At 46.7% G+C, this 14,422-nt stretch overlaps 1 protein-coding gene across 1 annotated transcript; it reads right to left on the bottom strand.

Moving 5' to 3' along the window:
- Positions 1-7,758: 7,758 nt before the first annotated feature.
- Positions 7,759-8,832, bottom strand: P2RY4 (pyrimidinergic receptor P2Y4). Its single transcript, XM_074207534.1, has one exon. It carries the CDS (start codon positions 8,830-8,832, stop codon positions 7,759-7,761), a length of 1,074 nt encoding a protein of 357 aa, XP_074063635.1.
- Between the last annotated feature and the right edge of the window lie 5,590 nt (positions 8,833-14,422).

The raw sequence follows: 14,422 nt of genomic DNA, 5'->3' as shown, positions 1-14,422 counted from the left end.
ACCTAAGTTGAGTCAGGAGCCCTTGGGTTGGGTTTTGACCCTAACACCATCCATGAGAATTGAGCTAGATATGGGCCAGAGGCCAGTGACTCCACAGAGTTTCCTTTCCCTATCTATCCCTAAAGCATCTGTATATCCAATCTCTTGGAAACTGCTGGGGGAGCCTAGGACTTGAAGAACCCTGATCCTTATCACAGTACTTCTCTAGGGCCCCAAACCAGAGCAATCTCCTGGTAATCTCCTGAAGAGAAGAACATGTGTGGGAGAGGCTCACAGATCCTGGTGGCCACACCTGCTGGAGCAGAACCACTCAGGACTTGGATCCCAATCTCAGTTTTGCTACTCACGACCTGAATCTTTTTTATTAAAGATTTTATTTGAGTTTTACAATTTTTCTCCCAATCTTACTTCCCTCCCCCCACCCCCCATGGAAAGCAATCTGTCAGTCTTTATTTTGTTTCCATGTTGTACATTGATCCAAACTGAGTGTGATGAGAGAGAAATCATATCCTTAAGGAAGAAACATAAAGTATAAGAGATAACAAGATCAGACAATAAGATAGCAGGTTTTTTTCTAAATTAAAGGGAATAGTCCTTGGTCTTTGTTCAAACTCCATGGTTCTTTCTCTGGATACAAGATGGCATTCTCCATGGCAGACAGCCCTGAATTGTCATGACCTGAAGCTTGAACAAGTCATTTGTCTTCTCTGGGTCTCAGCTCCCTGCTTTGTTAAATGAGGGGAATATACCAGTTGAAGTCTCCTTCAACTTCTAAAATGGATCTGAAAGGCATGTTTCAAACAAGAAAGAAAAACACAAAGAAAACCATTAAAAAGCCATCCAGATAATACACATAACTTGTTTGAGAAGAGAAGCAGGACCTGGGAGTCTAGAAAGAAGCAATCTGTCAGAGCCCTGCCCTCAAAGGTCCTGTGGGCAGCTGGTGTTCATTCCCACATCTGGAAGCTGGGGATGGCAAGGTGTAGTTGTGCTGGCAGAACGACCAGTGAACTCTCTGGGCTTCTAGGTCAGTGATTTGGTGCTAGCCAGGGAGCTTCAGGCCCAAATTGTTGGGGTGAATGCCACCCCATGCTTCCAGAAAACACTCTTCCCTATAACCACCTTTGTTTGGTGTCCTCGTGGTCTAACTCAGCCTGTTCCGTGATGTAGGATGAGCTTCAAATCATGCTCTTTAGGCACTGGAGTAGGCACATGAAAACAAAACAACCCCAACCAAGGTTTCTTAGTGCTAGCCACATCAGGACTATCAGGGCCTGGCCCCTTCCCTGCCCACCCCCCACGTATTTTCCTCCATTTCTCTTTTTTCACCTTTTCTCTCCCAGATTCAGTCTGTTGACACATCCACCTTCTTTTCTCCTCTGCCATGGAAAGTCCTCCAATGTAGGCCTTCAGCCCCTCAAACATGGACTCTCCATCTCCCAGTTTTGAGGCTCTCCTACTCTGGTTCATCTTCCACTCAGTTGTCCAAGGTCTAACAACTCTCTCTCTCTCCACATTCTCCCCCTTCACACACACACACATACACACACTCTCTCTCTCTCTCTCTCTCTCTCTCTCTCTCTCTCTCTCTCTCTCTCTCTCCTCATTGCCCCAACCCCTCCACCCTCTGTCTTTCCAGTCTTCATTTTGCATCTCTACATAGTCTTCAAACTATTGACATCAGTCTCCTGCTGCTCTCCAAAGCAGCCTCTCTGTGGACCCTGTACATTTTCTCAGACCATCCTCCTTGGCCTGGATTGCTCTCCCTCCTCATCTCTCAAATCTACAAGAAGTCTTTCTTCATTGCCTTTTATCTCATGATGATCCCCTGCTTATCCCATCTACAGAATTTCTACAGAATTGTTCCCATGTTATTTCTCTGCATTAGACTGAAAACTCCTTGAGAGCAGGCATTGGCTGTTGCTTCTTTTGGTTTCCCCATTAGCACAGTGTAGGGCTAACATAGTAGGTGCTTCATCGAGAATGTGTTGGTAAATATTTAACAACCAGCTCTCCAAACCAAAGTATGCACAACACACTTTTAAGTCCAATCTTCATTAAGAACATTTTCTTCATCCCTTCCTTAAGTCTATCCAATCCATATGACAATGAAGCCCTGATCTGTAGGGTTAGCCCATTGCCAGGGTATAAATGATCCCATTGACACCACTGCTCTGAACAAATGTTTATTGTACAACTGGATGACTCTATCATCCAAGATCTGTCTTCTAGGAAAAGAGGTCATGGCCGGGGTGGGGGGAGGGGGGAATTAGGGAGAAGGCCTGCAGCCATATAGAAGATTTTCACAGAATGAGCAAAGAGAAATGGTTCCATTAGAAAATGAGACCCCCTCCAGCAAAGAGTCAGCAGAGTCTACAAGGATTCTGCCTTGGGGGGGGTGGCAGACAGAGGCACTGGTGAGCAGAGAAAGAGACATCAAAAGAGACAAAGCAGACACCAAAAAGACTGGAGCAGGAAAGAATCTTACCATGGCGAGTCTCTTTCCCATCTCAGCTGGCATCCCCGCTATATTCTTCTGTGACTCTAATCCCTCCATCATCTCATCTATTCCCAAAGCCTGATCCTCTAGTCTTACAGTTAGCCAATCCCCATCTGCCCTCTCCCCTGAATTTCAAGAGCCTTCTCCAGGGCAGAACAGGAAGAGTCTTAGCAATTTCCTGGGCAGGACACACTAAGGCATGGCAGGGAAGTAATGGGCAAGAGATAGCCCTGACCTAGGAAACTGGGGGCCTACTAGGATGTCCATTTGTTTTCTTCATACTAAATCCCTTTCCTTTACCTCTATAGTCTTGTTCCCTTCTTATTCTCCTATCCCCCTGCCCCCAACCAGGCCTGGCTCATTCATTTGAAACCTGACTATGGCTGCACAAGGTCTTGTGGAACTTCAACTTGACCCTGAATAGGAAATAGCAGCTTGGGACACCCCCTAGCCTGCAGCTGGATGGAAGTGGAGAATAAGTCCAGCAGAGAGGAACTATCTATTCGCTGATACAAGGACAGCCTCTTTATGCAGTAGTTCTAGTCTGGATCTGATGGGAGAGGCAAACACGGCTGGCATACTCAACAAGCAAATAGGCACAAGGAAATTTGAGAGAATATGCCCACAGGAGGCAGAGAAAGACTTTCATAGACATGCCTAAAGCCAGAAGAAGAGGAGGCCTCAGAGCCAGAGCTACATGTCTGCTGTTCCTCTCACCCCATAGAAGGTATCACCCTGGGCTACCCAAATCTTGTTTCTTGGTGGGGGGAGTCAAGGCTACCCAGATCATAGGGTGGAGGGAGAGGGGAAGGAAGACATAGAGACAAAGACACAGATAAAGAGAGAAAGAGGGAGGGAGACCAAGTCATAGATCATCTCACTTTCCCTTCACCAGTGATTTAAGCCCAGTTCAACCCATTGCTCCCATGCCCACTGTGTGTCAGCCATTAAACTAAGTGTTGAGAGTGCAAAGTTGGCCTAAGCCAGAGAACAAAGGTATAAGCCTTAGATATGAAAGCAGAGGAACCAGTTTATTTCCCATGTCCACTTGGGGGTCATGATAGGAAGATAGGGCAAAAGCAAGAAAAGGAGGACCTATCAGACAAGGAAAGAGCACAGCAAGATAAGTCTGTCATGGGTTCAAAACCTTCCGAGTATGGAGTCCTGAGGCCCTATGCCCAAGGATGCTTCTCATCTCTGAACAGATGTCCATGAAAGCCTGAATGTTCCAGTGTACCCCAGAATATGGCACCTCAGAATGTGGTGGTGAAGAGGGGAGTTAGAGTTAGTTCGCATTAACCTAAACCCTGCTCTTTGGATGGAGCTCTCATAGAGGACCGATGCTTGGAGAGGGCAAGAGTTGCTCAGGATGGGTTAAAAACTGCTCTATAGAGGAAACTGACACATCCAGGAAATCAGAGATGGTTCAGGATATCCATATACCCAGAAGGTCTTGCTGCCAATTCCAAGTATCCACAAGTGGAGGAGGCTGCTCTCTCCCACTTGGGCATCCAAACGAAGGATGACGATTACCTGGAAGAGACAATAAAGAAAAGGAGGTTCAGTTTCAGGGTAGGTTAGACTAGCTGGTGGTGGCTGAGATTCCCTCTAATTACAGTTCAGAGATGAGACTCTCTGACTGATGAGGATTAAAAAGCACCTCCCCCCCAAATAGCTATTTCTTTCTCTGTAGCCTCCACTCCTTTGGGTTCCAATCTGAAAATGCAAATGGTGCTGGAAGAGAGAGCCCATCAACCAGATTTGTCTGTCTCCTCAACCATTTAACAAATTGAGGCTTAGAGGCCTTTGCTCTGGGTTCTACAGAGAGCTTTGGCTAAAGGGGTCTAGAGTCTGAAGTCTGGGCACCCCAGAAAACACAGAGATGAATATAAATCTAGAATACCTGGCTGACGTAAGGTTTGGCTATCACTGATAGCAAATGGACAAAAGAGGGAGAGGGGAGTCAGCCTGGGGAGGCTGTGGAGCCTCAAGTGGGAAAGGTATTTCAGTTAGGAGGAACTAAAAGAATAGAGGTCCAGAGACAGAAAAGGAAATAAAGCCTGTTCCTGATAGAGTAAAAATCCTAGTCAGTCTGAGCTAAGGATTCTAATTGTTAGAAAAAAGCTGGGGAGAATGGTTTCTTTGATCCCATAGCTAAGGAGGAACTAGGATGATAGGAGCCAGGCCAAGGTGCGAGGCAGTGAGAAGAAGGAAGCCTGAGGATGCCTTAAGTCTTGAGTTAGAGGAGGATGTTGGGAGGTCAGGAGAGGGGCTGGCTTGGCAGGAAAGAGAAAAAGAAAGACAGCTTGGTGGATTGTTTGAAATCCAGAGGACAAAAGCTTTGAAAGGAGTCCAAGTGTCAGATCCACAGTGGGAGAGGGGGCAAAGACTGGAAAGTCTGGAGGATGAGAGACCTCTGGAAGGAGAAGAGAGGCAAGGGTCAGACAGTTGAGGAAAAGGAGGAAATGGGAGTCTTGGCAGAGAAGTCTGGTTGTTAGAGGAAGGGGAGGGTCATCCAGAAAGAAATTTGGAGAGTAGGTTTTTAAAAGCAGAGAGGCATGGCCCAGTCAGAAGGGAAGGCCTAAAGATGCCCCATTGGGCAGGAATGAATAAAGGAGCAGGGAGGAGGCTGGATGAGATAGGATAGGATGGGAGCAGAGTACAGACACAAATGGAGTCTTAGAAGGGTATACCCCCTCAGGATGGGTTGAAATCTACTCTATAGAGGAACCCTCTCCACCCCCTGACACTGGGACCTGAAGAAGGATGAGCTCCCAAGCCAAGAAAAACAGGACAGCTGAGGGAAGCCTAGGAAAATAGAAAGCAAGGTCAGTAAAGAAGGAGAGCCAGTGGGCCATGGGGCTTGAGGAAAGCAGAAGAGATTCTGCAGCCCTCCTGTGGGAAGATGACTAGGGACTCCCCAAGGACAGAAGAGACTAGTCAAAGAGCAGGGAGCAAGGAGCCTTAGACAGGAATTAGTCCAGCTTTCTCCCATTTTACAGATGGATCAAGCAAAACCACGAGAGGGGAAAGGAACTTGCCTGAGGACACCCTGCTAATTAATAGTGGGCTCAGACCTCAACCTTAGATAATGAGGCTCATTCCTCTGAGACCAGCACCATACCCAAGCAACTCTTGTAAAGACAAGATCCAGCAATTGGCTCACTCCCAGCCCTGACCAGCACAAGTGAAGAACCAAAGAAGACAGTTGGCACCAAAGGCCTTGGCACCAAATGACAAAGCCATGGCTTTGTCAATGGAAATGATAACCAAAAAGATGCATTTGAATGATCATGGAACCTTTGGAAGTGACTCCCTCAGGTCCTGCCTTTTCTCCAGCCAGGCCCTGTCTATTTCTACCTCCCCCCGTTTCAAGTCCTATCAGAATGGGAGCTCCTCACATTCCAAGGCTTTCTGGGGTTCTTTTCTGAACCCAGCACAGAACTTTCCTGTACCATGAGCCATGGATCTAGGCCACATTCATCTGCTCCTTGGCAATCAGAAGGCCAAGGGGGTGGAGGAATATAGGGTGCTGGGACAGGATTGAAGATATCCAGGGGAGTCAACCAAAGGCAAATGGACAGGTAGAAGTGGGGGACCCTGAATGTTGAAAGGGTCAGGGAAGCTGAAGATAAGGAAGTTATATCTAAATTTCTGAGGAGAGGCCAAGCTCCAGGTTCTAGCTCTGGTGATTTCTGGGGTTGAATCAAAGAGTCACCAGCAGGAGAGATTCCAGACCCAGCATCAGACATCTGAGAGGAAGGGAGGGTGAGGGGAGGGGACTTCTACTAAGAGGAGGGTAGGCACAACTACCCCTTGGCTATAATGCATTAAGGCTCATCAAGCACCTTTCCCAGAACAACCCAGCCAGGTAGATACAGTGCAAGGATTGCTTTCCCCATTTTACAGAGGGATGAACTGAGGCTCAAAGAGAGAAAATGACTTGCCCAGGGTCACACAGATAATTATCAGATCTGGGATTCAAATACAAGACTCCTGATTCAAGGGCTGGCCCCTTTCACAGGGTACCTCACAGACAACTAGGAGATGAGAAAGCATTGAAGCTGAATGGCCATTTGTACTATTCCTGCCTCAGATGAAGGCTAGGCTGCCATCATACAAAGCCTGGAGGCCGCAGAACTGGGGACAAAGGTGGGATGACCATGTGATCCCTGAATGAGAGTGACTCTGGTGCCTCCCTGGGTTCCCTGTTCCTCAAGGGTTATAGGTCAGGGGAGAAGAAGCATCCAGCAGTGATTAACTTAGGTGTTGATCCTGGGCAAGAGGCCACAGGGCCCTGGATTGGCACTTGTCCCCTTCCCAGATAGGTATTCTTTTTTTTTGTCTCTGTCTGTCTTTCTGTCTCTCTCTGTCTCTCTCTCTGTCTCTCTCTCTCACTCTCTCTGAAAAAAAAAATAATAAAGACAAGCTGGTGAAGGGGCCCTATAGCTGACACATCCTTGAGCTCTCTCCATCTGCCTCTGACCCAAGCAGCCTTTAATTAAGTCTGAGAGTTGGGTAAATCTACTCTCTGCAAACAGCAGTAAAGATGGCAAGCCCACTGGGCCAGAGGCTCAGTTCCAAAGGCCATTGTCAGCCTGACTGTTTGGGTGAGCCCCCCCCCCCCGCCCCACCCTGCCTCCAGGGCCCCAGCTCTCTCTAAGCCGCTGACAAGCTGATCTGAAGTGTTCTAGCAGCTGGTGATTACGCCCATTTTCAGGGCCTTAGAGTCCTAGAGACACCCACGGCCCCCCTTCTGCTGTCTGTCAGCATTACATAAGTCACCAGAGGTCCTTGGCACCTCAGACCTGACACCCTGGACAAGTCATTCCATCCCACCCACAAACAGAAAGGAATCGTTCAGTATGGAGAACAGTGTCTAGAACCTGCCTAGAATGCAGGAACAGGGTCCTGGGGTCAAAGGAGCCAGAAAGTCCTGGATGATCTCATCCAGCCAGATGAGGAAACTGAGGTTGGCACACCAATGACAAAAAGCAGAGTTGGGACTGCCAGGGCCTGGCTCTTGGCTCCCAAGTGATGAGGAGGGGCTGAGCTGGAGCTGGCTCCCAGAGCAGAACCCCAGTTAGAGCTGAAGCAAGGAAGAGCTCAGACTGGGCTGAACGGGGCCCTTGTTTGGCCAACACTGTAGAAGCAGGTTCAGAGATAGCATTAGGACCAGCCTTCTCTTTGCCCTCTCCCCTCTCCCACTGCAATCCTTCTGCCTGCAACATGGTGGGCAGCTGTTCTCTGGGTGTCCCCTACCTGCAACTGCTGCTGGTCTCAGGTCTGGATACAAGGGCCAGGGAGGAGCCTGCAGGAGCCTGGTTTGGCTTTTTGCAACAGAGCTGCCGCAGCTGCCGCCGATACTTGTCCCCCGTGAGGAGGTAGAGCACAGGATCCAGGCAGCTGTTAGCACTGGCCAGGGGACGGGTCACCTTATAGGTGATATTGACGATGCCCAGTGTCCAACAATTTGCCTCCCAAAGGCGGGCCAAGTAGTAGATGGTGCGAGTGATGTGGAAAGGCACAAAGCAGATGGCAAAGACGGTGAGCACTACAGCGATGGTGCGCAGGGAGCGGAGGCGGGTGGAAGACTGGGCAGCCCCTGGCAGGGGCCTCCACAGACGCCGAGCCATGAGGCTGTAGCACACCAGGATAACCAGAAAGGGGACCCCAAAGAGCAGAGCCATGACTGCCGAACTGAAGTGGACATAGTGGTCAAAGTCCTCGGGCTTCGTGGTGTCATGACACAGAGTGGTAGCCCCTCGAGTGCTGGTGGTGACAAAGAAGAGGTTGGGCACGAGGCAGGCAGCCACAGTCAGCCAGACAGCAAGGCAGATGAGATTGGCAATGTGTGGGCGCCCCCAGCGGAGGGCCCGTAGTGGGTGGCAGATACCCAGGTAGCGATGAACACTGATACAGGTCAGAAAGAGGACACTGCTGTACAAGTTCCAATAGAAGAGGAAACGGACGAACTTACAGAGACCAGTCCCGAAGGGCCAATCGTTGCGGGCTGCATAGTAATAGATGAGGGTGGGCAACGAGAGCACGTAGAAGGTGTCTGACAGGGCTAGGTGAAACATGTAGGTGGCCGTGGCATCCCAGGGGTGAAGGCGGAAGAGAAAGAGAAAGAGGGTGGGGATGTTGAGGCCCAGACCCACCACAAAGACCACAGCATAGCTCACAGGCAGCAGGATGAACTTGAATTCTTCATCAAACCAGCAGTCTATCTCTATGTCACCACTGCCAGGCCCAGGCCCAGAGGATGGGCCAGGAGATGGGCCAGGGGACAGGCCTGGGGAGCTGAGCACCAAGGTGTCAATGCTGGCCATGGCCTGGAGAAATAGAGGCTACCTCAAAGGGGGGAATGGCAGACCCAGAGAAGTCCTGGGGCTAAGGAATGCCTCATGAACAGGGAGTTACGAAGGCAGGGGAAGTCAGCTCAGCTCACTTTGCTGGGCTGGGAAAGGTGGGAAGGGTGTGCCAGATGGTGGCCCACAATGGCCTCTACCCTTTAAAAAGGAGGAAGGACGGGCAGATCTACCCCCAGATTTCCTGATTTCCTGCCAAGAGAAGTGGGAAGGCAGAGTTCACCACTCCTATCTCAGCAGCTTCTTCCCAATCCCAGCTAGGCTGCTGCCTGGTTGAGGAGATCCGACTGCCTCCCAGCCCTAAGGCTTACCTAATCCCAAAGTTATTGAGAAGAGTTGGGGGGGGAGGCTTCTCTAAGGAACCCCAGGCTCACCCCTGGCCAAGGGTCTTGGCATGGCTCCTACCTGGTGTCCCTAGGGCTGACTTCAGGTGCCTCTGTCTACCTTCTCTCTTTCCCTGAAGGCATATGGGAAGGGTGGGTGGGGCAGACAGGTGAGGCCTGCTCCTCCTCCCATCCCATCCCAACCCAACCCATCCCATCCCAACCCATCCCAGCAACTCATAGGCTCAGATGATCTGAGAATCCTAGCTGGAAGGAACCTGGGCCATCATTTTTTTAGAGAGGAGGAAATCTGGGGGCCAAGGAGACTAGGAGATTCATCCAAAGTGTCCACACACACAGACAATATGTGGCAACAGACCTCCCATGATTCTCATGGGGTCACAGGCCCTGAGCAGATCTCTCCCTAATCTCCTAGTCTTGGTTAGTCCTCTGCCCCCCAGCCTAGTTTCCCTGGAGATTCCCTGGGCTGGGGGATGGAAGAGGAGACTGGGTGCAGGGCTTTGGGAATTGAGAAAGGGAGGAAGTGAATTGAGGAAGGGCTAGAGCTCATGGATGTCAGGGCCCTTTTGACTCAGAGAGAACTGCAGATGGCTTGTAGAGATGGGGGGGGGGTCGTAATTCCCTCAGAAGGCAGAAAACCTGACTCAAGGAAGCCCTGCTATTTCACAGAAGGGAAGAAAGAACTCTTCGAAGTCCTGGTTGTAACTCCAGGTTGCCTCTGGCCTGTTTCATAAGTGTCTCTGGTCCTGGTGGCTGAGAAATGAGGCTTTCTGGGCCTTTCACTCCCAATATACTCACCCACATTCTCACACACACACACACACACACACATACACACACACACAGAAACACATTCACATCTACCCTCATCTGATAAACATGCAAGCTTCAACAGGAATTCATTGGTACATTTTCCCATGACTACAAATATTCACATACACTAACACAAATATATGCCCAGTCCTGTGCAAATGGGCTCACATACACTCACATAATACAAATAATGACATCTGCACTAACACATTCATGCATGTTCATTTACATACTCGTACAATCACTCAAACACTTGTACACAGATTTGAACACTCAGTCATATTCACATGTAAACATACATTCACACCCTGGAGCACACACAGTCACATGAACACACTGCCATTTAGTCACACACACACACACACAAAGACAGAAGTTTATCCACATGGAACAAAGGCCAAGATCCTGGTGTGGCCCAGCTCCCCCAACGCAGCTTGCTCTCTGGTCACTAGAAACTGCTGCTGCCGCCATCTAGTGGAACCTTGACAAATTGGCCTCCACTATCCCCATCCTTTTCTCCCTGCCCACACTCCCTTCCCAACTCCAATAATCATGTGTTCTGAGGTCCTTCACCGGTGGCATTGGGAATGTAGGGTGTGACTTGAAGGATAGACACTTCAAGTATCTTCTCCCTTTCCCTGCCCCAACTTTCTCCAAGGGAGACATTAATTTCTGCTAGATAGGGAAGCACAAGGCTAGGCCAGAAGTTTGGCCACCTTGTTCTTCTCCAAGACAAGGGCCAGCAGGTTTGAATATTGTTCCTCTGGAGGATGAGATTTTCAGGTTCAACATAACCTCTGTTTACTGTTTCATTAGTGGGGCAACAAGATGCCAAGATCTTTTTCAAAGTTTGCCCTCTTTCCCATCAAATTCTAATTCCACAATGAACACACATAGTAGATAGTCAAGAAACTCATTTATCTAATTTGAATAGCAAAAACAGAGATCAGAAATTGTATATATGGAAAAATGCATTTCAGACAGTGTAGAATAAAAGAGTTCTCCCACTGGGATTCAGGTGACCTAACTCAACAAAGGGAAAGTCTCAGATCTCTCAGAAACTCCCCAAAGTCCCTAGGTAGCAAGCTGGGGGTGGGCAGGGATAGGGACATAACAGAGACTACTAATTCCTCTCATATTAGCTTCTTTCAGGAAGCTTTTGCCTCAGTAACAGGAAGTATGGTGGAACTTGTCCATCCTCTTTCTCCAAGATGGAAGCCCCTCAGAGAGACTGAAAAGAGACTTAAAGAGATTCTCACCAAATCTGAAATGCCCCTCATGCATGCCCACAACATTGCTCTTCACCAGTGAAGAGAGAATCCCATGCTAATAGGTTTGGGGACTCAGGTTACATATGTTTATTAGCATGTTAAAGTTGACAAAGCATTTTCCTTGCAACAATTCTGTGAGGGAGACTGGGTAAGTACATTTCACAAGTGAGAAAACTGAGCAACAGGGAGACAGTGCACCTTGGCCCAGCTAGAAAGTGTCCAACTTTCACTCAACTGTTACCTGTGACTCCAAAGAAACTGGAGCATGTGCAGTGGCAACACCATGGTGAAACTGTCTCAATAGACAGGCCAAACCAGCTTGAAGATCAACAGACCTCCAACCCAGCAGTGAGTTAGGACTGAGAGGTCTACCTCGAGCATATGAAGACTTCCATGGTCAGAATGGGCGAATGAGAACAGTTCGTTCCGATGGCCATGAAGGTGGCCATGATGAAATTAGAGCTAGGTCAAACATCAAAGATGCCAAGGTCATCCCCTGCTTCCCAAGTCATTGGCAATTATCCTGATTGTTCGTCTTGCCACCAAACTACAAGGATTCTAGCAGAAAGAGTGAAGCTAATGACTTTGTACAGCCCTCCCTCACTTAAATTCAATTCACCCACAATTCAAGACATTACCATGTGATGTCACTGGTCCTCTTCACAAAAGAAGGATCAACAGGTGTTGAGGAATTTCCCTATTAATGCATGAATAAGTCCATGAATAAGAGAAGATAATAGAGCTTTGTCCATTGTGTGGAGGTAGATGATGATACACAAGAAATATCTTGTGATTGGCTGAGACAAGCAATCACACCCCTTGGATCTATGTCTAGAGTCCAGTGCTGAATTACTACAGGTTTGGGAGTTGAGAATCAACAAAATTCATCTGAAATAACAAAAGGTCAGGAATATCCTGGGAAATGATGAAAAAAATGGAAAGAAAGGTGACCTAACTGTACCAGATCTAAAACTACATTAAAAAGTGGCAGTCATCAAAACTGCCTGGTACTGTTAAGAAATAGAGCAAAGGACCAGTGAATTAGAGTAGGTACAAAAGAAACAGTAGTAAATGACTACAGTAATTTACTGTTTGATAAACCCAAAGACTCCAGCTTTTAGAATAAGAACTCACTATTTGACAAAGACTTCTGGGAAAACTGGAAAATAGAATGGCAGAAACTTGGCATAGACCAGAATAACACACCTTATACCAAAATAAAGTTGAAATGGGTAAAGGATTAACCAAACAAGAAATACCCTATCTATTGGATCTATGGAAAGGGGAGAAGTTTATGACCAAACAAGAAATAGAGACAGTTATGAATTGCAAAATGATTTTGACTAAATTAAATTTTAAAAGTTTTTGCACAAATAAAACCTAGGCAGCCAAGACTGGAAGGAATACAGAAAACTGGGAATAATTTTCACAGCTAGTGTTTCTGATAAAGGTAGTTGAGAATCACCATTGGATGACTGAGATTCCAATGTCAAGAGCTGTGAATTACCCCTTTGCCACCCAAGTTCTCTACCTAGGGCATCCCTGTCACCACATCCTAAGTCCAAAGAACACTCTTCACATAGATTGTATGTATTTGTGACTGAACACACCCCAGTCTTTTGGGGAATGTTTTTGTAACTTCTATTGCTATGTCATGTTTTCTAAAAAATAAATTTATTTATTTTTTCCAACTGCATGTAAAGATTTTTAACACCCATTTTTATAAGGTTTTGAGTTCCACATTCTTCTCTCTCCCTCCCTCCCTCCCTCCCTTCACTCTCCCTTGAAAGAGAGTAATTATATGTGTATAACTATGTTAAACATATTTCTGTATTAATCATGTAAAAGAAGAATCAGAATAAAAAGGAAAAACTATGAGAAGGAAAAATTTATAAAACATAAAAGAAATTTTAAAAGTTGAGAATAGTAAGCTTTGGTCTGCATTCAGACTGCAGAGTTCCTTTTCCAGATATGAATAGTATTGTCCATCACAAGTGTTTTAGAATTGTCTTTGATTATAGTATTATTGAGAAGAGAAGTGCTTCATAATTGATCATCACATAATATTACTGTTGATGGGTAAAATGATCTTCTGGTTCTGCTCATTTCACTCAGCATCAGTTCCTACAAATCTTTCTAGATTTTTCTGAAGTCCATTTGCTCATGAACAATACAAAACAATAACACTTCATCACATTCCTATACAGCAATTTGTTCAGCCATTCCCTAATTAATGGACATTCCTTGAATTTCCAGTTCTTTGTCACTACAAAAAGAGCTCTTGCTATACATTCAGAGCAAATAAGCTAGTTGAGTAATCTGACTGAGTGTTAAGGAGAAGTACCCAAGTTGATGCTCCTGGAACAGTAACAGCTGACCTCTGGAGATCCTGATCTACTCTTTCAAATTTGGAGGAGCACCCCACTAGGGCATTACAGATGAAATGTCAAAGACACAAAGAGAAACATTCTGCTGATGGTATGATCTCAAACATGGGGAACTCATTAACCCACTGAGGTTGTTAAAAGATCTGCATAGGATAGAAGCAAGGGCAGACATTGAAAATACAAAAACCGGGCACTGTCAGGAAAAATTGGTGCCAGGACAAAAAGTGAGGTACTTCTCACAGCTATGACTGGGGCTAGATGTCACAGCAGAGTCAACAGAACACTTTAATTCCATTGACAAGTCAAGACAACAAGACTAAGAAGGAAAATATTCAATGAGATAAAGTCTTTGTGGCCAGTATCTCTGGCAAGGCTATCAATTCCAAGATGCAAAGGAAAGGAACAAATACACAAGCTCCAAAGTCATTACCCAACAGAAAAGTGGTTAGAAGAAAGATAATAAGAAACAAATGGCTCTCCAAAGAAGATCCACAATGCTCCAAATCACTAATAATAAGAGAAATGCCCATCAGAACAATTCTAAGATTTCCCATGATTCCTAGCTTGTTAAAAAAAAATGGCAAGAGCTGGAACTAGCTATTGTTGTAGCAGCTTCAGAAAGACAAACCCACTAGCATATTTTTGTTGGAACTGTGAATTGGTCCAACCACCCTAGAAATAAATTTGGGAATTATGTTTTGTTTCAAAGTAATTAAAATGTTTATACCATGTGATG

Source organism: Macrotis lagotis, chromosome X (genome assembly GCF_037893015.1).
Source record: "Macrotis lagotis isolate mMagLag1 chromosome X, bilby.v1.9.chrom.fasta, whole genome shotgun sequence".
Taxonomy (NCBI): Eukaryota; Metazoa; Chordata; class Mammalia; order Peramelemorphia; family Peramelidae; genus Macrotis; species Macrotis lagotis.
This window is presented reverse-complemented; position numbering and strand designations above follow the sequence as displayed.

Coding starts and splice junctions, on each gene's coding strand:
- P2RY4 (XM_074207534.1), bottom strand. CDS start 8,832: ATGGCCAGCATTGACACCTTGGTGCTCAGCTCCCCAGGCCTGTCCCCT.